The sequence below is a fragment of the Podospora pseudoanserina genome, chromosome 6 (genome assembly GCF_035222485.1).
Source record: "Podospora pseudoanserina strain CBS 124.78 chromosome 6, whole genome shotgun sequence".
Lineage (NCBI taxonomy): Eukaryota > Fungi > Ascomycota > Sordariomycetes > Sordariales > Podosporaceae > Podospora > Podospora pseudoanserina.
The window spans coordinates 1,330,057-1,357,957 of NC_085925.1; the positions used below are offsets into that span (position 1 = coordinate 1,330,057).

Here is a 27,901-nt window from a genome sequence, read left to right on the forward strand (position 1 = left end):
TGTTGCCCAACTGCCACTTGATCAAAAGCGGTTGTCAGATTTCAGAAGGACAACAGTAGTAGTAGTGTCCGGGTTTGGTATTCAGCGGTTGGGAAACGAAAAAGAGATTTTGTCTCAGATCAGAACATGAAAAAATCTCGAGACTAGAGATCCCGGGTTGGCGGCTCGACATCACTGTCCGGGTCAAGTATGGAGAGAGGTTGAGTATTGTTTCGTCCCACGGTTTTTTGAGGGGCTATTTTTTTCACTCAGCACGGGCATTGGATGTCATGGAGCCTCACACCTTTTCAACGAGGATGGCATCGGTACCTTCACTTGTCTTCTCCTTTACCCGACAAGAGGTGATGATATGGAGTGGGAGTTCTACCTCTTGCTCCTCAAGCCACTACCGGAAGCTGATCATTTTGAACGGTCGGATCGTATCTGGGCCGAGTCGTGGGAGGAGTTCCTTCAAATTGACGAGGAAACGGCAGAAATCGGGAAGCTGCCCCTGAAACGGGACAAGATCATGTCGATGTGAGAATTTTGCAACTTACACCAGGTCTGTCGCGCAGTGTTATAAGTAAAAGCAGTCTGAGACCATGATTGGACAATTAGATATAGAGTTGAGATACAGAGTTTGGGCAGACATCGAGGCTGAAAAGATAATAGCAATGGGCAAAAATCTATGGAAATGCCGCTCCCAAAAAGGCATGTCTTGCATATCGTCTACCCACTACCTCTCACAAGGTGGTTCCGATCAAACCATAGAAGGCACAAACACAACCCTCCTATTCATGTCAGAACTAACATATTCCTCAACTTCTAACACAAACCCCACTCACTCACTCACTCACTGCCACCACCCCGACCAACCCCCCCACCCCCGTTCCTTATCCTTCTCCTTCTCCTTCTCCTTCTTACTCACCCTCCTCCCCATCCCGCCATTCCCACCACCGCTCTCAATACCCCTCACAATACTCCCAAAAATCTTCTCCCCTCCCAGTCCTCCAGAAGTAGACGGCCTCCCCCCGCTTCCTCTACTCTCCCTACTATCCTTACTATCCCTACTATCCCTCCCCCTATCTCCCCTCCCCTCCTTCCCACTAGACCCATCACCCCCCAATGACCTCCTCCTTCCAAACAAAGACTGATAAGACTGATACGACGGCCTCTCCCTCTCCTCACTGTTACCACCCGAAATTGTACTTCCCACACTATCCCTCGGTACTTCCCCCACCTCCTGAATCGACATCGGCGTGATCTGCGGCGACGCAACACCACCACCACCACCACTTATCTTCAAACTACTCGGCAACCCCCTCACTTTACTCGACCGATACGTAGTCCGATTAGTACTTGTAGTAGCAGGCGTAGCCATTGATATCGAAGACGGGGTTTCCTGAGCTACTACCCCATCATCATTCCCACCAGTATCACTACCGCCCGAAGTCCGGGGCGACTCAGGCCAAGACCCTATCTTGATCATCTGTGCAATATCCTTGGTGTCACTCCTCAAATGTCTCTGTTGCGGCTGTTGCACTTCCTGTTGTGCCTGAGATTGGTCAACAGGCACCTGCCTCAAACTCGTCTGCCGTTTTGGTATAGTAGGTGGTACAGGAGGCGCCATACTTGTCGGCGGAGTAGAACCCAAAGCAGGAATGTCCTGCTGCTGTCGAGGGCGCACCATCTCCTCGCTATGCGAATCCTCCCTCGTATGATCCTCGCTAAATCGACCACGGTCATGATCCTCCTCTCCACTCTCCTCAGGACTAACCAAAATTGGCGTTAACCTCCCTCCGGTCAAAATACCCAAGGGGCCCAGTAGCGGCGGCGAAATAGCTCCCTTTCTTGCCGTCAACGGTTTTGAGCTGATAATCCTTTGCATCACCTCGTTTGCGCTCTGCACTCCCCAGTGCGAAGCAATAATCTTAAATATCGGATTCGGCTGCGGAGCCCGGGGTCGTGGAGACCATGGCGAAGATGAGTTGTGACGTTTGATTACTGCCACGGCAGTGGTTTGAATTGATGTCTGGACGTTGGCGATTCCGTCACTGGAGCCGTTTTTCATGGTCATATTTCGTGTTTGTTGTTGTTGTTGCTGAGGAAATCCAGAGTGTCGATATGTTACACGGACCCGGAGATACTCTGTCATGGTGCTACCAAGGTGGTGCTCGAGGTCTTCTATGAGATCGTCAGAGCTTTGATGAGCCTTACGGCGAAGACGATGTGCATTCGCCGATGGTAGCAGTCGAACATGAACTACAACGAGCAAGCGTGATCCAGGATACAGTGTGCTTCTGTCGGCCAAGTTAGCAGCTCAAAACCCCAAAAAGGAACCCTCCAATCCTCACATTGCGCAAGCCTTATCATCCACCACCTCAATAATCGAACTCCTACTCGTCGGCAGTATTTCCAACGAAACATCATACAAACACCCATATCGAAACAAATCTTGATCTCAAAGTTAGCCACCCGCCCCCCAAAATCTCTCCATTCTGTCCAACTCACCCGCCGGCGAAGGCTCATGCCCATGCTCCCCAACCAACCCACAACCCCCCAACTGATCCGGCACATTTGCCCTCGAAATCTGCGTCGAAAGCTGCACCGCCGCCCATAAACTCACCGCCCCCTCATCCAAAGCCTTGTGCTCCGGTGTCACCACAATCCTTGGAACTAACACCAACGGATCCGGTGCCGCCCCTACCTCATCGGGCGAATTCCTCGCGCTATCCGGCTCGGGCGGCATCGGAGACCTCGGCGGCTCAACAATGCTATCCATGCCATTCATCCCATCCGCCGTTCTCGCCAACTGAAACAGACTCCTCGCGTTGCGCAAACGGTGCCCGTCAGACGCCGTCGGCACGACAGGTGTTGTGTCTCGCCAACCATGCTCTTGATCCTGATCCGCACTCCCATCCAAAACCTGTCCCCGTCTTCGAAAGCTCCTGCTACTCACCAAGTAGAAAGCCCGGGTTAACGGAGGGGATCGTGCCCGGGGGTGTCGTCCGGCATTGCAAGAGGTGGATCGCCGCTGTGTTGACTTGGGCGGTATAGTTGGCGCGATGTTTCCTACATCTGATAAGTGTAAGTGTGGTACCCTCTCACCACAACCAAGTGGCAAAGACCCACCATTTGGCCTCAAAACACTCCTGAACTGGCAAGAACCATCAGGCGTAGGAGGATTCGTCGATTGCGCGCTGGGATTGCCCCTTCGTTTGGCAATCGTCAACGGGACATCAGCCTCAGGAAGCTCAGGTAGGGTCTCGAAGCTCGCATCGGTTGCATCACTCTGCGTGCTCGATCTCCGCGAGTGACCATACGTTCCACTCCCGCTATACTCGGACGATTGCTTGCGTATATGTAACGGCTCAGGTACTTGACCCCAACCAAGATCGCGCGCCGGTGGTAGGCAATGCAGTTCTCTATCAGCCATGGTGGATGGTTGACCACAGACAGCAACCATTACTGCCTTATCGCTTTTCCTGAAACGTTTGTGTAGTCGATCAACGGTTTGTCGAGTCAGGTCCGTGCAGCTCTCGGGATGCGCGTAGCAAACAATGCTGGTTGATCTCTTGCGAAACAACCAGGAAGAACCACGTATTCAATACGCCTTGGCCACGGGTTTGACAAGTCTGAAACAGTCGGAAGAAGAAGAAAAAGATGGGGTGTTGAAGTATTATGAGCAGTTTATCTACCATTAAACATGCCGGCAAAGCAATGTCGGTACCATGTTAAAGTGTCGTTATTTTTTCCAAAAGTTGAACCAAGAAACAGAATGGGCAGCAAGAAAAGACAGGCAACCTGGACCCTCCCCGTTTCAGCAATTAGGTCACCCCCCCCCCTTCCCCAAGAGCAGCAAGCGCAACCCATCCCATCAGATGAATTCCCGGCCCGTCACTCTCTGGCAGTTGATAGCGTTCAAGGTCGGCATCATGCAAACCAAGCAGGAACTTCCCTGACAAGGGCAAAGCACGGTCCGCCCCCACCCACCGTTCCAACCTTCGGGTCCCTCACCCGGTGTTAAACCACGGCGTCAAGCGTTCTCAGGAGATTCTGCTTGACCCCCTCAACCTCAGCCTCGTCCATCGGCAAGAAATTGATTACCTCATCCGGCCCCCCAGCTCCCCCAAACAGCACACTCTCCGACAAACTCGCCGCAACCCCCCTCTTCACCCTCCTTTCCCAAACCCCTTCCCAATTCCACTCCTCCGGTCTCCTGCTACTCGTGGGCGTAGCCGGCACAGCCAAACTCCCAGAACTAGTCCTAGCATCAACCACGCTCCCCCTCCCATCATCACTCACCACAGTCTCCGCCTGTTCCACCACCTCCCCTTCCCCCCCCCCTCCCCCCTCCTTCCTCTCCTTCTCCCTCTGCTCCCTCTCCCTTTCCCTTTCCTCCTTCTCCTTCTGTATCCGTCTATGCGTCCTCCAAGCATGCCAAGCCCCCGGATTCCCCGCCGCCTCAAGCGGCACCCCATCCAACACCTTCTCATCATCAAACGTACTCCTAATATACCTCAACACCTCCCACGTGCTAACCTTCCTCTCCCCCCGTCCCCTTTTCCCCTTCCCACCTACAACAAACGCACCCCCCATCCCATCTCCCTCCTCCCGCTCGGCAAACCACTCCGGAAACCCATGCGACAGTCCAAAACCCCCAGGAGGCAGCCTCACACCCCCCTTCTTCCCGCTCTCCTCACCGACATACGTCGTCAGCGGGCTGATCAACGGGTGGAAAATGTCCGTCGAGAACGTCACCAGCGGTGCAGAGTCAGGATAATCATCCGGGAAAGAGATCTGAAACCGCAAGATAGCCGTGGCGTAAGGCCCTTTCCTGACAAAAAGAACGCCCGACCAGAGGGTGGGGTAGTCGGGGCTGTGGGGGGATGGGGGCAGGGAGACGATTATCCCCGGGGGTGGGCAGTGTTTGAGGGCGGTGCTATGTATCGTCGTCAGCTTCTGATGGTGTAAGGGAGAAAAATTTGACAGCAGGGCACAGCACATACAATTCAGCAATGAGGTTCGCCCTCTTGATCGCCGGCAGGGAGGTGAGACGTTTCCTGGTGGATTCGACCGTGTGCTCCGACCCAACCACAATCGTGGGCGAAGGGGCGATGCTGATGATGCCCGCACCGCTGCTGAGGTTGGTGCTGGAGTTGGCGGGGGAGAAGAAGGATGATGAGGATGACCTAGGGGAAGCCATTTTGCGTACTGTAGGATGTACCGAGATGTCGTGGAGCAAAACTCAGTGATGGCCGATTATTATGCCAACTCTCTGCCGCGGTGATAGATCAATCTGGGTTTGTTGAGTGAGCGAGAGTAAGTTGTAAGTGTGAACCTGAGTCAAAGTCGGTGAGACCGCCTCCCCTGCAAACCAAAGGAAACGAGCGACGACGATGAGCAGCCTTGCTATTTCAGGAGGGCCAGTTCCTAGGATGAGAGAGAGTGAAACAGGAAAAAGACGGTATATTTTAGGAGAAGTTCGACGATGAGAATCAACACCCATCCAAACGATGACATGTCGTCGTCCACAACCCATCAAGGTTCAAGGGTCCATCCAGTTCATGCCAAATCCCTTGGCGCCAAGCATCCAAACACCACGCCCCCACCCCACATAATTCAGGGTTAGGGTCTCTTAAAATTTCCCCGAAATACTCCGCATTCCCTGCCAAAATGAATTATCATGAAATATGGCATCCATCCAAAATCAGAAACCACCTCACCGCCCAGCCCACCACCAACAACCCAACCCAGCCCTACCATACCGAAACCTCTCAATCAAGCCTAGCCAAGCTGACATACCAAGCCCTTAAGGACCCCGAATAATGGCCTGAGTTTCAGTTGTAGATCGTCTGAGCATATCTTTGACTGGTCCCAGAGAAGAAGCCATCACATCCATTCAAGCAGCGTTCGTCAGCAGCAAAGCCCCAACCAAGTCCTTGGGACCGGACCTACTAAGAGATGTCAAAAGAGCTAAAACGTGGTAAAAGGTACATTGCATAATCACTAATTCCAAACCCAAGGCAGCATTGGCCTCTATGAAAACTGTTTCTGCTCAGCAACAAAAAAAGTACATAATGAAAAGTCCCAACCAACCATACTGACAAAAGTCCCCTCCCCTCCCCCCCTTCCAAATGAGAAAAAAATAATCAATGATTTGCTGTCCTCATCTTAACGCTTTTTATTGGGTAGAAAAACGAACCCTATCGTCCCCCTCCCCAACGGCAGCCCTTCTCCGAGTCTGCCCTATGAATTTCCTCCTCCCACCCCCATCCTCATCCTTTTCGGGCCACCCGCAGGACCGATCAAGACTTGGATCCCCCAGAAAGGTTGACCGGTGTGCTCTCCCCTCCCCACTTCATCAAACCTTAACCCCCCAGTAGCCGTCCGTTTCCCCGAAGACCCAAAACCTTCCCGTAACCCATCACATATCCCCTCGGCACTCAATCCTCGACCCCCACGCTTTACTTCCCCAACCTAGCCTCAATCCTCCTCCTTTCCTCCGCCTTCAATTCGGCCAGCTCCTCCTTGGTAGCATCATACCTAGCGCTAACCTGATTAAACGGGTTCTCCGGGCTCTTTTCAAACTCCTTCTTGATCTTCTCCTTCTTCTGGTTCAACCTCAACCCCTGGCCCGTCCCGTCCGATTCCATCTCGGCCAGCCTCCTCTGCTCAAAAGCCGCATATGCCGCCTTGAACCTCCTCTCGGGATGTCTATCGATCTTATCCTGCGTCGCTGGGCCAGCCAAGCTCAGCGCGTCAAGCGCATTGTCGATGCCCGATGCGTTGAGCGCCGACAGGCCAGAGCTAGGCTCATCAAGCTGCGACAGATCCAAGCCCCGGGACTTCTTGACGGCAGTTTTGGCGTTCTTTGGCTGGGAGCGACCGGGAGTGTTCTTCTCTTCCTCGGCGAGCAGGGCGTCGCGCTCGGCTTTCTTGCGGGCCAGTTCGGCTTTCTTTTGGGCTTCGGTTTCCCTGAAGTGAGCGTAGATATGTCAGCAAACTGTAGATGTCGCCATGTGCATGTATCATCATGGTGTCTGGGTCAAGGTCCCTGCCAAGTAATTGTCCACAACCAAACTTTGGCCAACCTCGGTAGCCCTCTGTCTGGTAGGTGGCTTGATCCCACCATGTGGTGATGGTGGTTGCGTGAGCTTGTTCCCCCCTCCCTTCTTCCAACCAAGCCGGCGACCGAGCTCCGACACTTGAGAAAGAAAAGCAGAGGAGGGGCAAAGGCAAAACCTCTCGCGTGCTGTGACTGGTGTGCCGAATACTCCCCTCTTGCTTGCCACACGCGTAACACCCATGCCCAGCACTGCTACATCCCCCCTCCGAGTAAATGTATGTCGTACAGACTAAACCGCACCCGAACCCCCTCCCACCCAATGAGATCCCCCCCTCCTCCTCCTCCTCCTCCTCCTCATCCTCCTCCTCCTCCTCCTCCTCCTCCTCCTCCATGGAAATCACTACCACACCCAGCAACCAACCAACCGCGAGCCTATTCCCGACGGCTGTCCGCAGACCCAACTTCCCCCGATCAATCAATCAATCAATCGACAACCAACCCACCCAACTCTCATCCACCATCAAAGGGCATAAAAAAACACACTCACTTCTTCGCATTACTCTTAGTCCCCTTCTCCCACTTCGCCGCCTCAGCAGCCGCCTCCCGTTCACTCTCCTCCGCAGCCTTCCTCGCCGCCGTCTCCGCCTTCCTCGCCTGGCCCAGAGCCTTCTTGCTCCCCTCCGCCGCATCCCCTCCCCCCTTGCCCTTCTTGCCTCCGGCCATGGTTCGTTCAAAAAAACGTCACGAAATAAATCACCTGAGCCGATCTCAATGCACGCAGTAATGCTGTGGTTGGTTGATGTGCGTGTGTGTGGTATTGCGCGCGTGTGTGGTGTAGAACAGAAATTCGAAGAAGTGTAATCGAAGCAACAAATTCGAATGCAAGCAAGCTTGGCCCGCGCCCGCACCGCACCCAGGCAAGTGTGCGTCATTCAAGATAAATGGCGGGGTAAATAATTGCTCCTTTCCTTCCGTCGAGAGGGGGAGTGAAATTAGTGATAAAAGTGGGGTGGTCACTCTCAGGAAGAGCAGTAAAGTGAAATCTCGTGGCCCGTGCGAGGAATCCAACAGGGACCTTTTGTCGAGAGGCTATCACCGCCTGCTTTCCTTCCACATCTCTCACTCTCACACACACAAACACACAACGCGCACACACACACACATACACACACATACACACACACACACACACACACACACAGCTCGCACACAAGCCGGGCGGGTACCGCGCGCGGGGAGTTTTCCCCCCGGGCGTAATGACCACAGTACAGGCCGACAAGGGTAGACGGCAGGTCCGGTCCGTGAAGGTGACCAAGAAATGTGAAAGGGGTGCCCAAGGCTTTGATATATATCCCATACGCACACATGTTCGCCTTCCCAGCCTCTTCTTGTTATACATACCAATGAGAAATCCTTCGACTAGGCACCGCAAATAAGGTCCTCCCATGTTCCTCGTTTCTGTGAGAAACCAGAGCCTGCTAGACTTCAATGTTGCCAAAGTTCAAACAATGGCGTGAAATACCCAGAGGCCGTGAGCTGCACAGTTCTCCCATCCCATGTCGCGTCCCGCCGCAGCTGGAGCGGCATCAGCAGCAGGCTTGACCGCCTCCTTTTTCCGCAGTAGCCTTCGACATACCAAATAAAGCCATCCCTCTCCGGCAAGGCTCTGTGGAACTGAACTGATGCACCGCGGCAACCCGCTTACCCCCGACTCTGATGGCCAACTCAACATCCAGACCTGTCATGCTCTCACAACACTCTTCTGTGTGACAAAGTAAGCATAGATCAAGATCAACCTGAGACAGGCGCGGGTAGGCTTTGGGGACACACGGCGTTGGGGCTAGGTAATCGGAAATGGCCAAACTAGGAAAACTGACAGCCTGAAAAAGAAGCATCGGAGGCGGGCCGAGCAGCGAACAGCTATGTTCGACAGCTCCTTGCAACCTCGGCTGGCTGTGGTCGCGCCGAAGCGAGTCGTCAGAAAGTGACTGGTCACTCGGTTGTGAGACTCCAAGTGGGATCCAGAACACACAATGGGCTGTGATAAGCGACTCCAAAATGCACCTCGCCCGAAGTTACGACGCCACAAGGCCGGCTGGAGGTTGTTATCGCGTCAACAAAACTGCATGCTTCTCAGTCCAGTGGTCCGTTCGGGTTCCTGTTTACGAGACCGGTCAAGATGGCGTGCCTGCCTCTCCGTATCTGCCAAGGGTGGTCAGGCTTCGTGAAGCAGTGTAGTGTAGATTAAATCTCTCTCAGATGTGACGGCGATCGGCTGACGGAGAGCGGCTTCGTACCTGTGTCTTTGCTTTTTTTTTTCCATGATCGATGCAGTTGCTTTCCCATAGCGGCCAGAGTTGAGAGGGGTATACGGGTGGGTGTTCCCGTTCCTTGTCCGCAATACGTGCCCCCCTGTCGCAGGCTTAGCAAGGGCTCTTGATATGGGGGAGGACACCAACGCATACGCATACCAATGCAACCAAGCAACGTCAAGCTGTGCCAGCGGTGATGGCGCTGCTCTTTCGTGGTGGCATGAATCATCCACGCTTTGCGTGCTGCAGAATGGATGCAGTCAGACGGCGGCATGGCCTCAGCATGTCCGGGTCACGGGGCTTTCGGGTCCGGAAGGCGAGGTCAGTTAGGTCGTAGTGTCTTCGGAGCGAGATCCGCTGGGGGAAAACGAACTATGAGGCCGCGGGTCAGTTGGTTGCACTCTCCGACGCTGCAGCAAAGCCAGTGGCTAGCTATGGCGGAAGAGCCATGCGGGTTGGTCCGGGAATGTTAAACATCCTGATTTGAATGCGACTGCGCCAATCATCCTGGCCAGCCTCCTCGCAGTCGCCCCGGAGGTCATCATGAACCGGGCCTAGTGTCGAGTTGCCCGTGGAAATCATCCCCAGATGGCTGGGGACAACTGAGACACTTGCTTCTGCGCAGCGAGAGGACAACGCTACGTTTGCAGTCCGGAGAACTGGTTGATATTGAGATGGGCCATCATCTGAGACCCCAGAGCGCCAAGAAGGGCTTGACATGGGCGGCGAGGATCCTCGACCGGCTTGCTCGGGAACCTTGACCACCGGTGCAGAGCGTGCACTCAGCTCAGCCCAAACCACAACCTTGGGTCTGATCTGGTCGCCTGCAGTTGCAAACATGACGTCCTCGCTCTAGAAAGAGACCCTGTAGTTAGTCTTCCCCCTATTGGATAGCCCGGCTGCTTATACCGCCCCGTCTCAAAGCGGATCGGCACTCTATTCTGATGTTACAGATCAGCTCGGACGCTGACCGCCACCAGCAGCTCCTTTGATGATAGGGGAACGGTTCTTCTGAATTCAAGGCCAACGGGGGAAACATCGTATCGACACTCAAGGCCCCATTGGTGGACGAAACAAGAAGGAGGTTTCTTGTGCAGAGCACCGAGGCCAGCGTCGCTTACCAGTCAGTGCGGGTAGAGGCGCACAGGCGCTGCAAGACGCAGTGTTGGTCGAATCGCGTTTGCCCTGCAGGGCTAATTCATGCGGAATCCCTACACGATAGTCATCTAAACCTTGGAAATAACCACCGTGGATGTCTCACTGTCAGTGACGAGCAACGCTCGCATGGGGCGCAGTGAGCAGACGAGTGTCTGCCGTGCACCTGGGCGGTTTTCCAGATCCAGATAGCACGAAGAGGAGATCCCATAGGCATGGCTCCGGCGTGCACACATGCTTCTACCTACTGCATCACACAGGCTTGCTGCGGCGTAGACGGCACTTGTCCGGGGTACGGAGAGTCAAGAAGGATTGGCGCCTTCGTGTTGATGGGCCAGAGAGGCGGCAGTATCGTTGCAAGCGCAGGAGGACCGATTAGAAACAATGTTTTGCTGATGAAAGTGCCGTCAGTCCGCAACCGAGATGCAGTGCACCGTCACGAGCCATGGTTTGGACAAAAAGGCGGGGATGAGAAAATGGTTCTTTGGTGAGGTGGCTGTAGTTGCATGTATGTAGCCCTTTACAGCGTGCTAGAAGAGGTGAGGTTGCAACAGAGGCGTGTAAGAGATGTGCCGTCTGGTAGCGTACCCTTCCTCCGTCGTCCTTGTAAGCGTGCGGCTAAACCTCGGACTGGTCGTACGTCGTCTGGCCCCCTCTGGCCCTTCCTCAGCAATCGTCACACAACCTGGAGGAAGCCGCTCCTTCGTCCTTCTTGCCTCGGCTGGGGAGGATTCCGCTGATACGACTATTGCTTCCCGTCTTCTGCAAGGTTCCAGGCATTGCTAAAAGCAGGCAAGTAAACCTGAGAAAGGACGGAGCCAGCAGCAACGGACCTTCCCATGTGAGATCTAAGTCGGTGCTGTTGGTTGACGTTACGAGCTGCCCAGAAGGTCTCTCTGGTTAGCGTCTCACACAAAGTCCCGCGTTCCATGTCGAACCTGGAAGATTCCGTATAAAGGATAGATGTGGACATGAGAGCCACAGGCAGTCAGCGTGGCGCGTGGGGGGATATCGTGCGAAGACTTGTCGATTGGCCAGCTTGCGGCAACCAGGCAGGGGAGACGGGTTGTTTTGTAGATCCATGCTGCATCCCTAAGCAAGGTCGGCCGTTTTCAAGGCAACTTGTGTCTGATGTTGCTGGAACTGACGGAGTCGGTGAGGGGACATTGCACCGGTGAAGTGCCGGTGTGTACCGTATGTTGTTGACATCGTCTGGGGTTGGTTGCGCGGAGGGTGACGGCCCCGGTGGAGCTGTGGTCTCAGCCCCATGGTAAGCGGTGCCCGGCTTTTGGCCGGCTTTTGCGGATCCGAACCCCCAGACTGTCGATGTCGGTGCGAATTGCATCTGTATTCGAGCAGCCCCATCGTTCATTTCATACAACATCGTGCATCCCAGCCATCCATCCAAAGTACTTCCTGTATCCCCCACCCCTCCTTTTCGGTGACCTCCCGCACCACCGAGCTGGCAAAGTGGACAGGATGAGTCCTCAGTGGTCCAGAAGCTGAATCAAACCAACCATTCGGCTGCTCCCCATGGGTTGCGCCAGATTTTTGTTCATGATGGCATCCACCTTGCGTTTCAGCTTTATTGCCACTGCATATCACATTTCCGCCGACTGAGGTACCGAGAGGCTGGTTGGAGACGCTAGAAAAGGAACAAGAAGAAAAAAAGAACTCGCAAATCAGCGGGCTTTGCTCCGGCCTGTGAACCAAGCACCACGAGTACCGACCTCGGGACCACGCAAGCCACCAGGGCTAGACCGCGTCAAAACAACAGCTGGATCTCCGTTTTCTGTCCCAGAAGCTGCACGACATGCAGAATGCATATTGGAGGACCGCAAGCAATCTTGCCGTTCAGGCGTAGGCCATGTAGTCATGTTCACGGTGAATTTACCGACCCCTGAATTCTACAGTGTACACCGAAAGGAAGGAGGCAGATCGTCTTTGGTATGTACTCCGTATCGGCTGGCCCTTTTTTTTTTTTTTTTTTTTTTTTTTTTTTGGCATCGAAACTGCAGCAGGGTCCGCAGCCGCAGTTCCCACACCAACTTTTTTCTCGGGACTTCAGAAAATACTGCGTCATTATGAGACCCGACAATCTCATTGGCCCTGCTGTCGAGTTTTCCCCTGACAGTAGTTCTAGCAAAAGACGGGATGCAACCACTCGCAAATGAACGTTGGAGAGCACATGATTGCTGGTGTATGCGCGCCTTGAAACGGGGCAGCTGGAAGGTCCAATGAGCAACGTCGCCGTCTGGAGCATCTGGGGAAGGTTGGTTTCGTCTTGGCCCTCTGGTAACTGCGGGATGCGGATACGGAAGAAAGGGGTCAAATTTGCGGCAGAGGTTGATGATATTGATCATAGAGAAGTCTCATTGCTGTTTTTGTTCCAAGTTTCCCCATGTGCTTGCTGCGTGAGGGACTGACGTGGTGATGCCCGTCACCAGCCACACGGGCATTTACTATCGCCTCTGATGCCGTCAACAGCGCTGGATAAGCGCCTGCTGATTGGCCGGAGAGGGGGTGGGAGCAGTGCTTCAAAACCAACACCTGTTTACCCCGGCCCGACAATCTGGTTGGGGCTTCCAGATGGAGAATTCGATTTTCTGGAAGCGAGGTCTTACCAGGGTCACCCTTGTCGATCGAAACTGGCGCTCATCCCCAGGGTCCGTCTCGGGTACCGATTTGTCAAGATCTGCTGGGAAGATTCTGATGACACCAGCAGCAGCACTGAGCAGTTGTTGATATGCAAGGTTTTCTGCAGACTCCAGCGAACTCTTTTAATATGTTATCGGAATGGAGGCACTGGGAGTTTGCTCAATATCCAGGATGAAGAGCAGAAGTGGACATTTTCGTATTGTACAAAGTACCGGTGGTTGGGGGGAGCTCGGCAGATGGCCTTTTAAGTTGCACATGGTCATCTGGTTCGGTGAGCGAGGCGCCTTCCAAGCCGCCCTTGACGCACCCACCATCATGTCCCCACGCCGACGGTACGGCTCCGGTTGGTTTGTGTCGACTTCTGGTGGGCAGAGCGAAAGAAAAAGCTTCCCCACGCATCGGGCGATCCAGCTGAAAAATACAGATCGTCCCAAAGACGGTGACGCCGTGCCGGAGCTCTTGCCGCCTGACGATAGCGGTGATGCCCACGCGAGTTCAGGGGGGGCTGATGACGTGTGGAACTCGAGTTATGAACGCTCTACCCGCGACAAGAACACCCGAGGAGGGATGAGGTTAAAATTAGCGTTTGACATGACGGGAGCAAATCCGACCTGGCATGTGTGGCATGATACCTGGTGTTGGTGGTGTTGATACTTGCGGGATATTAGGCGACATACCGCCATTTAGTATAGTGCACATGGAGCCTCGTAACCTGGGCGATCACCATGGCTTCTCAGTCACTACCATTGCATAGGGTCAAAAACCACGCACAAGATGGTTGATACACGGGTGCTGTCACCCCGAGCAGCTCTGCTGATTGGCGGGCTTGTATGGCCGACGTTCCAGGCTGTTTGACTGACCAATTGGTGTTGCGAACCCTGCCATCCATCCGGAACGCTGGGCTGGACTAGGACTGTCAGTACGAAAACAGGACTGGGAGTGTACATGAAGCTGTCGATATGTACCTGGATGAGAGCTACGCGGTGTCTGCAAGGTCGTTCAGTGGTTCGGTCTGGTGTTCCCAACAAAGTCGGCGCGGTGACAGGGCCTGTTGCGGGGCCAGTGTAATCAACATCGCTCGTTCGAGTATCCTGCTCGGGCTACCTCCAGGGGTTTTGATGAAAGTGCACTTTTCGAGATCATGAAAATGAAGCAATTGCAGAGTCTTAATCTGGGTCTTCGGTCAGCAACTGGAGCCGAGTGAAGTGTAATAAAAAAGAGGCTTCGACCGGAAAAGTCCCATTCTCTTTGTGCAACCACCCCCTCCTTCCCCACCACGCCAGCGACAGGACATGGATTGTAGTGTATGTAGGTGACAAGTGCTGGGAACAAAACATCCGTGACACCTCTCGGCGAAAAGCCCGTTGACGTTGATATGTCTTGAAATGTGTCTTGGATTTGCCCTCACCCGCCCTGTTTCGGAGCCTCAACAGGCCCATCAGAAATGAGGCGCCCTCTTGGCTCACTGGTCGGTCGTGGGATGGCAGTAATGGCAAACGTGGAATGGCTCACCCATCTCCGCGGCGCGGCATGGGCGGAAGTCAGCATCCTGTTTCCGGGATCATTTGCTGCTTGATGTGTGTCGCCGTCAACGGCTCAATAAAAATGGCATCGGGCCATGAACAAGGTGCGCAAGAATGCGACTGTCCGTGCTTGTCCGGCGGCGAGCCAATGGCCGACACCTGCCGTCCATGATCGTCGAAACTCGTCAGAGCGCTGTGCGACGCGGACACCCCGGAAAGCAACAGCGTCAGCCTAATGCTCCGTCAGACCGGGTCCTTTTGCCGTTGAGGCTTGGGGTTGAACGAGATGTCTTTTTCGATGGAAGAAGCCGACCACCAGCCAAACGGTGCAATGTAGGTGGGCTTGGGCTCTCGTGGCCCTGCTCAATGCCCCGCTACATGCCACCTGTGTGTACAGCTTTGCTTCCAGTTGTGTGTGTAACGTCAGTCCTTCGGGCTTCATCGGGCCTCTAGCGCATTATCCATACTGGGCTGTGACGGTCGAAGGATCCTAGTGGAAGTCAGAGAACCTGATATTTGCCCATCTGTATGTAGCATGCAGGTTCGCGCGCCGGGAGGAGCATCACAGCTCTCACCTCACTGTTCAGCCCCACCTTTTCTCTACGGCGGCACGGCGGGCAACAGGAGGGGCGGACGAGTGGTTGAGGTGGAATTGCTAAAAAAGCAAATTCGAGAAAAAAAGTTTTCATCTTTTCTGGTGTCATTCAGGTGTCATCGGCTAATCTTTCTGTCTCAGGTCAATCTGTCGCCTTGATTTGGCTGAGCTGGTGCCCTTTCCACAATCCTGAAATCGAAGGTGTTTGCTTTTCTCGGGTGCTTTTGTGCCTGCCGCTGCCGCTACCTAGGTGTTGCTGGCTCCGATCTCCGCGAGGTTGGGCGCGGCTCTTCTGCTGTTGCACGGTACCTCCCTTTTCACCGCTTCTACCGTAAGCTCCTCCCATGCTCCGATCGGGGTCAGCAATATTACCTCCCGTCCATATCGCTCGCATCACAGGAGAGCACCCGACCTCAGCAAATAGTGACAGTAAGCTCTCAGCTACCTTGCCTGACGAGGTACATACATGCCTGAACTGAGGTGACGAGCAGCCATAGGTAGGTGTGGAAGGCACAGCCCGCTACTAGCTAGGTACCTACCTAGGTTGGTGAAACTACGGCGCTGTGTAGGGACAGGGAGGCCGCTATGCTGCAGGTGTGCAGGTGCAGGTATTCATGCAGTTGCGCCTGGGCGAATGCAGTCACGCATTTAGAGACACATTGGACTGCCGCTTGATCCACACCTCTGCTCTGCTTGCGCTCATATCACCGGACCTTTCAATCATACCTCAGGCCTTCCCTTCCGTATCATCCAAGAGCAAGGTCGATAGCCGCGACTCGCGACAGAGTAAGGCCGTGATGGAGATGACGCAGCCACACCTGACCATGCGATCCGGGTAGACGGTCTGCCGACCCGTTCGCTGCTGTGCGATGCCCTCTTCTATTCTTCTCTTTCAAATCATCAGCCCAGAACGAGGTACGACGGGTTCGCGGCTGCATCGAGCCTTACCCGGCCCCGCGGTGGACAGTTCGGCAAGCGCAGCATGCTTCCTCGCAAAAGCAGACGGTAGACGACCGTCGTCGACGACATTGAATTGGCAAGGCGATCACTTTGGCCGCCTTGCTCTTCCGTACCGTACCGTATGTGTGTGGACAGTGTCCTGTCGGAGGAGGTCCTCAACGGCGGACGGCGTTGTGAGTGGGTGGGTTCATCAATCCCACGTCCCAGCGAAACGGTGACGAACCCTCTGAGCCGTCGACGTGCCTGTGGGCGGTATCCCTGCAAGGCATGGGTGATTGACATGGGCCAGTCAGTAAAGTCGGGAACCAGCCATCCATGGAAGCCAAGATTATTGCCCTGGACCTGGTCGACACACTATCCGCCGCGCTCACTTCCAACCTTGCGGTAGCACCTGAATTGACCTAGTGCTCCCCCAGGATCGTCCTGTCGTCTTCCCTCTGATCAGAGAGAGTCACCGCTGTTTCACGGCTTCCCTTCACCAAGATGATTTCTTGCCCAGGTTCCCACATCCCGCAACAACATGGGTCCCCACAGTCAGATGGCTGATCCGGTGACCACTGGCCAGGGCTCTCAGCCCTTCCCGCACCCCGGTGTGCTTCCTGGGGATCCCATCCTTTCTGGGTGGACTGCATTTTCTCCTTGAATTAGACCTGGCTTCTATCGGCACCAAGGTGTAAACATAAGTAAGCTGCCGACATGGCCGTTCGTCCCTCTCGTCCCCCCCTTCGCCCTCTTCGGTCCCTCTCTGTACAAGTACCCTCTCGGTCCCCCTTCTCTCTTGGGCCGACTCACCATTGCTCCTTCACTCGATACATTGTCCACTTGGCACCTGTCACCAATGATTGTTTCACGTCACGAGTCTACATAACGTCTTTGTCATTTGCCATATAACTGTCAAGGGTCCCACGGCGTCAGCCACTTGTATCACAAACACACCTACCTCTGGGACATGGCCAGCCATCATCAGTCACCAACAAAGCACACAATGAGGACGAGACGACGCAACAGCATGGCCGGCAGCGAGAGATCAGTCGGTTCTAAGAAGCCACTTCCACCATATCCATCAAGACAGCTCACCATTCTCGGTAGGTTCTCGACTACCCAACTCTGCTATTGTCAGACAGTTCAGTCTTGTCTAACAGGTTGCAGCTCTTTGCCGGATATGCGAACCCATCGCCTTCATGTCCATCTTTCCATACATTTGGCATATGGTGAGAGACTTCAAGATCACAGAGGATGAGAGCCAGATATCCTTCTATGCTGGCATGGTGACCTCGGCCTTCACCTTCGCCGAGTTTTCCACCAGCTTCATCTGGGGAAGATTGAGTGACAAGATTGGGCGCAAGCCTGTCTTGTTGATGGGAATGACTGGAACCGGTATCAGCGTGATCATGTTTGGCTTTGCGCCGAATCTTTGGGTTGCCCTCGGTGCTCGAGCACTCGGTGGCTTTTTGAACGGGTGAGTCCTCCTAGGCAAGCGGTTCTGAGGGCTCCCAGGCTAACGGAAACAGAAATATCGGAGTTTTGCAAACTACTGTCGCGGAATTGGTCACGGTCAAAGCACATCAACGTAGGCTGTTTTCTTGGCACACTTTCATGAGGCGAAGTACTGACTGAGTAAATGCAGCCAAAGCATATACGGTGATGCCGTTGGTATGGTGCATAGGGTGCGTAAAATGTGGTATCAACCATGGGATGAAGGGAACCGGATGGACTGACCTGGCTACAGATCTATTGTTGGGCCTATGATTGGAGGTTGGCTCGCAAAGCCCGTTGAGGGCTTCCCAGGTTGCTTCTCGCGTGACGGTATTTTTGGCACATTCCCCTACCTGCTTCCCAACCTCTTCAGCGCCATCTGCGTCTTTATCGGTGTGATCGTCGGCCTCTTGTTTCTCGAAGAGACACACGCTGAAAGGAAGCACCGGCATGATCCCGGTATCGAACTGGGCCGATCTTTGATGTCTCGGATCTGGGGGTCCGAAAAGGTGGAAGAGAACAAGGGGAAGCTGCCGGCCAAAGCCGTCCCAGAAGAGGAGCGACCGCTGTTGTCGGAAAACGACGAGCTGCTGCCCGGTTATCGAACGGGCTCTGCACGATCGTTGTCGCCTCCAGACACTGTTTCGGAGGAGTCACTCGATCTTGAGGAGGGAGGGGGCCTTGAGCTGGCAGAGGCCGAGAGGGCACCCGCAGGCAAGGTTTTCTCCCGAGCCGTGATCATGGTGATCATCTCTTATGGTATTCTTGCCTTGTATGTTCCTCGCGCGTGGAAAAGTGACGGCACGATGCTGACATTGCTTCTAGTCACACAATGGCCTTTGACTCACTCCTGCCGGTTTTCCTCAGCACCAGCCCACCTGCGACCGAAATCCCAGCAAAACTACCATTCAAGTTTGCTGACGGTTTCGGCTGGGACACCCAAACGATTGGCTTTATCCTCTCGGTTCAAGGCGTGTACTCACTGGCATCGACAAGGCTTCTCTTTCCGTTTGTTGCCAACAAGATCGGAGCGCTTCGACTGTTCAAGATCATGTCTGTCTTGTACCCGCTCCTCTACCTTTTTACGCCATACATTGTCCTTCTCCCCGACAGCCTTCGCAAGCTTAGCGTGTACGGCATCGTTGTCTGGAAGATGACGTTTTCAACTCTGGCGTATCCGAGCAATGCCATCCTTCTCGCCAACTCGGCCCCGACGACACTGACTTTGGGAAGCATCAACGGCGCGGCCGCCATGACAGCAAGCTTGTGCCGAGCACTCGGACCGATAATATCAGGATTCTTCTATACGCAAGGTATGGAAAGCGGTTACTCTGGTCTGTCGTGGTGGGTTGCCGGGCTGGTTGCCGTCATGGGCGCTTGGGTTGGCCTCCAAATCACCGAGCCCAAGGGACGGATGGATGAGAAGGAGGACATGGACGAGACGACCGAGGATGAACCAAGGACGACAACCACACCAAACAAGGACGATCGCACAAGGCCTTCGCCATAGCGACTTTGACGATTTTCTTTTTTTTTTTTTTTTTTTTTTTTTTTTCCCTTTTTGTACACGAATACTATTTGTCAGGTGTCTCTGAAGTCTAGCGGGTGATTTTGCAGGAGATGCCTAGACGGCGTTTTGGGGCGGGTTGTTATCAGAAAGTGACACTGAATTTCGGGGATTAGACCATGATGAATTTTTTTTATAACTTTTCAGACACACCACTCTGCGCTGTTGGGGTACATTGCGAAGGGAGGGCGTGGGATTTTCTTTCTGCGGTGTCTTTTACTCAACAGGGTCTACTATCGGGGATTACTTGGGGGCGAGGGCGGGTACAGGGACATCAATCACTATCTGGGCAACTTTTTCCTCTCGGGCGGGCGAGATTTTTTTTGTATTACAACATGGGTTACCATCAACACATGCCTTTTCTTGTAATATCAGGGCGTCTCTCTTGGATACCATGAGAAGATGGATCAGTTTTTTTTCTCTTTTCTTTTTTCGATTTCTGGTGGGTTTGGTCTTTGGTTGCCACAGGATTGGCTGGGAGATTGGGGGGATTGGGGAGGTTTACTTAGGGGATTAGATATACCTATTAACCATGGGTGGTTTGGGATATTATGACTTTGAGATTTGAAATACAAAGATATTTATCTCTCAGCAATTGGGATGGGTTTGAGCAGAGTTCAATGGTTCAGAAGAGGAATGGCTTCGTGATATGGGTGGTTTGCCGAGGCTCCCAGGGTCGAGGCTTGGTGATAAGCTTGACAGCCTTGTTGGGAGGGGCGGTACGAGGGGAGAAAGAGAAAGTTTGGATGCAAGGTCATACCAGGGGAATGTGAATTGGGAGTTAGCTAGTATTGTGGCATCACCACTAACTAACAACACCAGTGGACCTCATCTTTTGACTTGATAAATTTCCCACAACCTGAAAAAAAAAAACCTAAACTCGAGAGTTGGAAAGTTGAAGGATTGTGGTTGGGGAATGGGAAAGTGGGGGTTCTTCTGGGCGATTACTCGATACAAAAGAGCAAGTTCTGGCTGGTGATTCGTTGAATGGTTGTGCTTATCAGCAACCGCCAACGGTTGGGCAAGTGCGATCGTGGGACTTTGTATTTTTATTTTTTTACTGAGCGTGTATGTAACGGGTGGTTTTGAGGTGTGTGTGTGTATTTCACGCAGGACGGTCCCCCTGTCTTACTCCGCTCCGTACTTGTTCTTTTTTCTCTTGAGGAAAAACAGAGGAGGGGATTGACCAAGTTCACCGAACTTGCTGACCGAACTGTGGTCATTTTTTATTGCTGTTGTTGCCAGAAGCTATCGCAACTACCGACGCCGTCGCAGGGAACGCGTTAGATCCACCGGCGACCAATTGCAAGGCTGGATATTATCTTTCGGAACCCCACACTTTTTTGAAGCTTCCGCAGCAGCCCAGGTACCGATTGAGTTGCCAGTTAGCAAGCAGCTGATCGGTTTCCCCCCCCGCTGCTGCCCCGGTGTCGCTGTCGTCGTCGAAACAAAACAATTCAACCAACTTCTTTTTTTGCGATCTCCAATTCTGGGTTCCCTCCCCCTTTCCCACCGAAGTCACCCCGAGGACCTAAGAAAATATTGACGATTTCAATGGGGCAGATGCACGGTGTAAGGAAGAGGTTAGAATAAAGACCAAAAGCTGCCAGAGACGGGACGGGCAAGCCCAACAGGGAAACCTTTCCAACCTTTTTTTTTTCAGAGAGAGAGAGAGAGAGAGAGAGAGAGCGAAAGTCAATTGTCCCCACCATTATACCGTACGATACCATACCGATTAAACGAACGAACGAACGAGCTTCTTCCTGTCGCCGCGCGCGCGCGCGCGATACCTGTCTGTCTACTAGCAACCAGACTCTCCAACTGACTCGGGTTGTTTCCTCTCTGCTTGTCTCCCCCGCCTTTCTCATCGGAACTTTGTGTCGCATAGTACCGAGCGCGCTCAGTTAGTTGTCTCGGGCCTTTCCCGCGCCCTGACCAGAGACACCACCCGAGCGTCCGTCCGCCTTGCCGCCCCGTCCGACCAACCGAACTGGCTCGGCGCGCAAAAAACCACCACACCACCCACCATGCCGGCACCGGCCACCTCGTCTCATGCACCCCCCTCCCCCGACCTCCAACACCCTTCCAAACGAATGCGCCAGTCTAGTCCCGGCCCCGACAAAGACTCACCTGCCTCGTTATCCCTCTCCGCGGGCGCGAACTCGCCTTTGGCAACACCGACGCATGAGCACCCCCTTTCTGCTGCTGGTGGGCTGGACGGCTCGGCCAAAGTGGGACAGTCGTCCAGTTTCAGGAATGTCTCTGCGTGTAATCGGTGTCGGCTGAGGAAGAATAGGTGTGATCAGAAGCTGCCGAGCTGTGCGAGTTGTGAGAAGGCGGGTGTGGCTTGTGTGGGGTATGATCCGATCACGAAGAGGGAGATACCGAGGAGTTATATCTTTTACTTGGAGAAGAGGGTGGAGCAGTTGGAGGGGATATTGAGGGAAAAGGGGGTTGGGTTTCCGAGGGCCGAGGAGCTGGAGTGGTGTAGCAAGGTTGGGGGGGTCAATGGGGGAGTGAGAGGGGAGGTTGAACAGATGGAAGATGGGGGGCAGATGTCAGCAAAAGAGGGAGGGGGTAATGGGGAGGATGAGGGCGGGGTTGTGGCGAGGAGGGAGACGGTGAGGAGAGGAGCAGATAAAGGGCAGGGGAGGCATCTGGGCTCTACCACGGGGATATCGTTTGCGAGGGTTGTTTTTGCGGCGGTGCAGAGCTCCGTGTCGGATCAGAGGTCGAACTCGGATAAGGGAGGGATAAGACCGTATAGACCGCCGGCAGGGGGGGTGAATAATGGGACGACGACGAGTATGAGGGATTCGTTTTTTGGTTTGCACACCAAGCCTACGATACATCCTGCGACGTTTCCGAGTAAGGAGTTGGGGTTGAAGCTGATAAACCTGTATTTTGAGCATGCGAACCCTCAGATGCCGGTGGTGCATAGGGTGGATTTTATGCAGATGTTTGAGCAGGCTTATGCAGAGGGGGCGGAGAGGGTGAGGGGGCCGAGGGAGCTGTATTGTTTGAATATGGTGTTCGCGATCGGGGCGGGAATTATACTGGCGGAGAGCAAGGGGGATCAGGGGACGAAGCAGTGCCAGCCGGAGGAGTACCATGCGAGTGCGATTGTGCATTTGGAGGCGTGTTTGGGAAGTGGGGGTGGGTTGGAAGAACTACAGGCTGTGTTGCTGCTGGCGAACTTTGCGCTGCTGAGGCCAGTGCCGCCGGGGTTGTGGTATATTATTGGCGTGGCGGTGAGGTTGGCGGTGGATTTGGGGCTGCATTATGAAGATGGGAAGGATGTGGATGCTGGACTTGGTGGTGAACAGCAAAGGGAGAATGCGGCGAGTGAGAGGGGGAGGAGGGAGTATACAAGGGATATGAGGAGAAGATTGTGGTGGTGTACGTATTCGTTTGATCGGCTGGTCAGTGTTTGTGTGGGGAGGCCGTTTGGGATTTCGGATCAGGTTATCACCACCGAGTTCCCTTCCTTGCTGGACGACAAGTACATCACGCCAAACGGGTTTCTGGAAGCGCCACCGAATGCGCCGACCTATAAGCTGGTTGCTCATCACTATTTCAGGCTGAGGTTGCTACAGTCTGAGATCTCGCAGGTACTGCAGTATCAGCAGGCGAGGGTTGCGAGGGATTTTGGGCAGAATCAGAAGAACCCCCATATGCACACTTCGCTACCGTCGCCGTTCCTGTCGAGGTTTGACTCGTTCAGGTCCTGGAGGATCAATATCGATAAGAGGTTGTATGAGTGGAAGATGACAGCACCAAAGAAGCAAGATACAGGTGTGGCCTTCTTGACGGACTTTTTGGATCTCAACTACTGGCAGGCTATTATCATGTTGTATCGGCAGAGTTTGAGTGTGCCCGAGATGTTCGAGGGCGAGTATCACACTGCCAAGGAAGTGGAAAGCCCATCTGTCCACAGCGTGGAGCTTCGCGAGGATGAAGATCGTGTGTATCTCAAGGTGGCGGAGGCGGGCCAGAAGATTCTGAGGCTATACAGGCAGCTTCATCTGGCTGGGCTGGTCAACCATACATATCTAACGACGCACCATCTGTTTGTTGCTGGAATTTCGTATCTTTACGCGATTTGGCACTCGCCCATTGTTAGAAGTCGACTGGTAAGATTCCCCTAACCACCACCTTATCACCCCTCGACTAACCCATATGAACAGTCCATGGACGAAGTAGACTTCACCATCCTCGCCGCCACATCAATCTTCACCGACCTGATGGACAAGTGCCCCCCAGCCGAAGCTTGCCGCGACGCCTTTGACCGCACGGTGAAAGCAACGCTCAAGATGGTAAACGCCCGAGGTGGCTTCGGCCAGAAACACCCCCCCCCAGCTCCACCAGCAGGAGCTTCTTCGACCACCTCTATAAACAATGATCATCATAGATTGGACTGGTCATCCAGATCAGACACTGCTTCTCTGTCGAGCAGTTCTCACCATCAACACCACCACCACAGACAACCCCGCCCTGCACCGCCACATCGTACCTCGAGTTCGATCGACCAAATATCCGATATTAAGTCGGAGGCGTACTCCACCACCCCATCACAATTCTCCGCCTTCAAAAATCAATACCGACCCCAACTGAAGACAGAAGGAGACGGCTTCTCCCTCATGCGCAACCTACCTGGTCCACCAAGGTCAAACGCCAGTTCTGTGAATGATGGGCCGCTGACGCCAGAAGCAGGTATGCCCTCTCCTGCTGGAGGACTGGCTTCGCCGGGAGGGGTAGGGGGGTTAGGGTCGCCGGTTATCAGTATGGGACCTCCTCAGCAGCAGCAACAAGGAGGGGGGATGTTTAGTCCGGGACTGTTGTCGTATAATGACTTGCGGGGGGTGGAGTTTTTGCAAGGTGGGCTTGGGGGTGTTGGTGGTGGTGCTGGTGGGCAGGAGGGGATGATGGATACGAATATGGATTTGGGATTTGGGATGGGGTGGGATGGGGGGTTGGGGCAACATGATTTCAGTGATGGGGCGGGGGGGCTGGATCTGTTTGATGGGTTTTTCTTTGGGGGGCAGCAAGGATCTGGGGGGGTGGGAGGGGGTGTTGGGGGTGGGTTGTGAAGAGAATGTTGTAGGGGGTTGTTTTCTTTTGTTGTTGAAGCGAGGAAGAGTGTTTGTTGACTTGGAAGTTGTAGAAAGAAGGGCACTAGAGGGGTGGTGGTTATGGAGAATTAGCTTCGATTCTGTTAAGATAAGCGTGGCATTGCAAAGAGGAGAAAGAAAGTTTTCAGTTGTTAATTACCAAAAAGACTCTTTTGCTGGAAGGGAAATAGGAATGGGGAATTTGGCTCATCGGTCGGTCGGTGGTGGACATGGCAAGGACGATTTTTAGAATCTCGGGTGTGGGAAATTTGACGAAATTTCAACCTTGCACAGCAGTTGTACTTTTTACTTGTCTCGTTGCTTTTGTTTTTTCTTTTTATTCTTTTTCACAGTTCATTTCTTTTCAATTGTATTGTAAATAGTTGTAGTGGTGTGGTATATACCCAATTCCCTTTTGTTTCATGCCAAACGAAAAACAACAGCCTTGGTATCTAACGCCTTGAACTCCCTCCCTGCCTGCTTTATGCAAGCTTTTATCCCTCGATCATAACCCAAATTATTGACTTTTATGCACACCCCTTCTCTTCACTAGGCATGCTGGGTGATCTGATCATCACTCTCACCCCCCCCATTCGCCCCCCTCACAGCCGGCACCTCACCCTCGGCCTTGTTGTCAGTGCTAGAGGCAGTCTCCTCATCAGACATATCATACTCCCCCGCCAACTCCTCCAGCGTCTTCCTCTTGGTCTCGACAATCATAGCCGTAGTCCCCAGACCGAGCAGCATGAACAAGGCGTAAATTTCCAAAACGTGATCCATCCAGGGGTTAGGGTTACCAGGCGTGGCGCCCCTTGTCCTCAAAGGAGCAATCGCACTGCTACCGATAATCGAGCCAATCTTGCCCATCGCGGCACTGATACCATGCGACGTAGACCGGTACCTCGTAGGGAAGCACTCCCCTGGCACGATGAAAGTAGTCGCGTTGGGACCAAAGTTGAAGAAGAACTGCGCGAGGACAAAGATAGCTAGGAGACCCTTGGGGGAGAGCTTATCGTACGCGAAGCCCATTACGACGAAGAGGACAGTGAGGATACCGAAACCCATGAACTGAATGGGCTTGCGACCGATGGTGTCAACGGTGAAGACGGTGACCCAGTAACCCGGTACGGCACCGGCAAGGACAATGATCATGTTTCCTATGGCGGTGTTGTAGAGGATCTCGTAGGTGTTTTTCGCGTTGTTGGTCGAGTACCCGATCACATCCAAAATGGTGGCATTGTTGAGACTGACGCCGTAGTAGGCGATGTCGAGGAAGCACCATGACAGAGCCGTACCAGCCAAAAGCATGGCATTCTTGCGCTTGGAGTAGTGACGGAAGAAGTCAGACCAGGATGCCTTGGGGATTTCGAGCTTCTTTTGGGCGGTTTGCTGGGTGATGGCCTGGGCGACGGTATCTGGCTTGCCCTCGGGCTCACCCTTGAGATAGGCTTCCGCGTCGGCGGAGGCTTTCTCCACGTCCATTTGCACGTCAAAGGTGTAGCGGGGGGTTTCGGGGATGGTGAGGCGGTAGTAGAGGGCGATGCAACCGGGCACGGCACCGAAGCCGATGAGGATACGCCACATTTGGTCGACGGCCACGCCGCAGTCGCCGGTGCAGGTTGCGAGGGTGGGGGCTGGTTCGAGGGATTTCTTGAAGCCTAGGGTGATGAAGAGCATGACGAAGGCGGCGCCGAGCTGGCCGAGACCTTGCATCGCGAAGACGGCGCCCATCATGGCACCGCGCCATTTGGTGGTGGCGAACTCGGAGGTGATAATGCTGGAGAGGGGGTAGTCACCGCCGATACCGACGCCCTAGGGTGGGAGGTTAGATAAGGGGCTGGTTAGGGGGTTGATGTAGGGGAACATACTTGAAGGATACGCCAAAAGATGATGACGCCCACGATGTTCATTGAAGGCGACGACGAGGTCAAGGCTTGGGCGAGGGTGGCGATGATGATAAGGATCAACTCGAGACCGTACATTTGCTTGCGACCGACGATATCGGCGAGGGTACCGAAGCCGACTTGACCGATGACAGTACCGGCCGATGTCGCCATCTTGATAGCCGTGTCGGAAGTGGTGGGCATCTTGCCAACGCCGGGATAGTAGACAATGCCAAGCATCAGGGTGAGGAGGGAGACGGTAAAGATGTCATATCTAGAGCCAGGTCAGTGTGTTTTCCAAGGTATTATTCAGTGAGTACGTCAACTTACGAATCGGTAAAGAAACCAACACCAGCAACAAGAATAGCTCTGATATGGTACCAACCGAAGGGAGCTCTGTCTACTTCGGCGAGGGCAAGACGCCTGCGTTCGTTGACATCCTTGATGTGGAGGAAGTCATTGTTGAAGTTGTGGTAGGCATTGTTGCCTCCGGCAGTTTTGGTCATGGTGACTGAGAGTAGGGGGAATGACAACCAAGTCCTTGGTACTCTGAGAGGGAGTGGTGCTGACTGAAGAGAACAGAGAGACAGAGGACCAGAAATCAGGACGAGGAGGGGGCAAAGGAAGAACTGGTTATATGCCCTACACGGGTCCAAGTGGGATGAACTAGCGATGTAGGCCGAATTCCGTAGGGTGCCATCGGATGTAGAATTCGACGGTCTAGTGCTGTACAGATTGTGTACCGCATGCAAGGAATGCCCCTCGGATGCAGTTATCTATCCTGAGCTGAGGAAGCCCCAGTTGTGGAGTTGTGCCCACGCAGCCTATATTGCTCAGTGTTATCTGATGATCATCTGGATCATTGCGTCCAGCGGTGAAGTGGCCAAGAAACAGGTCAGAGACCAGTCTCGGAACTCCGTTGTCGGTTCATGCTGATCAGATTCCTGGAGAGTAGGATGGGCATTCAGTTTTCGTGATTGACTTTGATGAGGTGCTGCATATCATCACTCTTATCGAGCAACATGGCTTCATACTGGTGTTCCAGCGCCGCATTCAGCGACGGGAAAGAAAAGCTTTCCGTGCCTTGGAAAATCCACAGAAAATATCGGGTTCCTCGGTCCTTCGTGAGGGGAAAAGTCGTCAGAGTGTCTCAAAGAAAAACCGAAGGGCAGCCGGAGAATTCGACGTCGCCATCACGTCGTCCAATCCCGACGCCGCTCATGTGCCGAAAAGGGAAGGCGGCTTGATGACAGTCTGGGGACCTTCGTGTGGGATCTTGGGAGGCGGCAAGATCCGACAGGGGTCCTCCCCGCGAATGGCATGGGGGAGAGCAACACGTTGTAAAATCCGGGGCTGTGGTTCGTCGAGAAGGTTTTTACTGGTCGACTCTGGGCGTTCTGGGCATTCGATGGGCGTTCTGGGCGTTCTGGGCAATGTGGAGGTTCGGGTGGACCGATTGAGCTTTCTGCCGAAAGCCGTCTTTGTTTTCAACTTCAGACGTAGAATGGATGACGACCTTCATTGTCCTTTGTTCAACCGATGGCTAATTTGCCAGCAGATGTTGTGTCGTGAGAAGCTGTAATATCGAATAAAATGTCAACCACATCAACTCT

At 53.8% G+C, this 27,901-nt stretch overlaps 8 protein-coding genes across 8 annotated transcripts; 2 read left to right on the forward strand and 6 right to left on the reverse strand.

Moving 5' to 3' along the window:
• Positions 1 to 832: 832 nt before the first annotated feature.
• Positions 833 to 3,445, reverse strand: QC764_603460 (uncharacterized protein; the record flags this gene model as incomplete). Its single annotated transcript, XM_062948852.1, has 4 exons — positions 833 to 2,279; positions 2,334 to 2,433; positions 2,491 to 3,057; positions 3,112 to 3,445. The coding sequence occupies 4 exons, from the start codon at positions 3,443 to 3,445 to the stop codon at positions 833 to 835; spliced, it is 2,448 nt and encodes an 815-aa protein (XP_062797383.1).
• Positions 3,446 to 4,002: 557 nt separating this feature from the next.
• On the reverse strand, positions 4,003 to 5,185 carry QC764_603450 (uncharacterized protein; the record flags this gene model as incomplete). Its single annotated transcript, XM_062948851.1, has 2 exons — positions 4,003 to 4,921; positions 4,989 to 5,185. 2 exons carry the CDS (start codon positions 5,183 to 5,185, stop codon positions 4,003 to 4,005), a joined length of 1,116 nt encoding a protein of 371 aa, XP_062797384.1.
• A 1,261-nt stretch (positions 5,186 to 6,446) lies between these two features.
• QC764_603440 (uncharacterized protein) lies at positions 6,447 to 7,771 on the reverse strand (the record flags this gene model as incomplete). The annotated part of the gene is made up of 2 exons (XM_062948850.1): positions 6,447 to 6,957; positions 7,596 to 7,771. 2 exons carry the CDS (start codon positions 7,769 to 7,771, stop codon positions 6,447 to 6,449), a joined length of 687 nt encoding a protein of 228 aa, XP_062797385.1.
• Positions 7,772 to 9,263: 1,492 nt separating this feature from the next.
• Positions 9,264 to 9,634, reverse strand: QC764_603438 (uncharacterized protein; the record flags this gene model as incomplete). The annotated part of the gene is made up of 2 exons (XM_062948849.1): positions 9,264 to 9,460; positions 9,520 to 9,634. 2 exons carry the CDS (start codon positions 9,632 to 9,634, stop codon positions 9,264 to 9,266), a joined length of 312 nt encoding a protein of 103 aa, XP_062797386.1.
• Positions 9,635 to 13,968: 4,334 nt separating this feature from the next.
• On the reverse strand, positions 13,969 to 15,210 carry QC764_0091690 (uncharacterized protein; the record flags this gene model as incomplete). Its single annotated transcript, XM_062940928.1, has 3 exons — positions 14,686 to 15,210; positions 14,139 to 14,273; positions 13,969 to 14,070 (listed from the first exon to the last, which is right to left on the reverse strand). Exons 1-3 carry the CDS (start codon positions 14,719 to 14,721, stop codon positions 13,969 to 13,971), a joined length of 273 nt encoding a protein of 90 aa, XP_062797387.1. The 5' UTR covers positions 14,722 to 15,210.
• Positions 15,211 to 16,017: 807 nt separating this feature from the next.
• Positions 16,018 to 19,600, forward strand: QC764_603430 (uncharacterized protein). Its single transcript, XM_062948848.1, is given in 7 exon segments — positions 16,018 to 17,336; positions 17,401 to 17,710; positions 17,763 to 17,821; positions 17,879 to 17,918; positions 17,981 to 18,499; positions 18,553 to 19,256; positions 19,267 to 19,600. 6 exon segments carry the CDS (start codon positions 17,201 to 17,203, stop codon positions 19,235 to 19,237), a joined length of 1,749 nt encoding a protein of 582 aa, XP_062797388.1. The 5' UTR covers positions 16,018 to 17,200; the 3' UTR covers positions 19,238 to 19,256; positions 19,267 to 19,600.
• A 1,721-nt stretch (positions 19,601 to 21,321) lies between these two features.
• On the forward strand, positions 21,322 to 24,384 carry QC764_603420 (uncharacterized protein; the record flags this gene model as incomplete). The annotated part of the gene is made up of 2 exons (XM_062948847.1): positions 21,322 to 23,427; positions 23,482 to 24,384. The coding sequence occupies 2 exons, from the start codon at positions 21,322 to 21,324 to the stop codon at positions 24,382 to 24,384; spliced, it is 3,009 nt and encodes a 1,002-aa protein (XP_062797389.1).
• Positions 24,385 to 24,718: 334 nt separating this feature from the next.
• Positions 24,719 to 26,794, reverse strand: PHO5 (acid phosphatase pho5; the record flags this gene model as incomplete). Its single annotated transcript, XM_062948846.1, has 3 exons — positions 24,719 to 26,217; positions 26,274 to 26,562; positions 26,619 to 26,794. 3 exons carry the CDS (start codon positions 26,792 to 26,794, stop codon positions 24,955 to 24,957), a joined length of 1,728 nt encoding a protein of 575 aa, XP_062797390.1. The 3' UTR covers positions 24,719 to 24,954.
• Between the last annotated feature and the right edge of the window lie 1,107 nt (positions 26,795 to 27,901).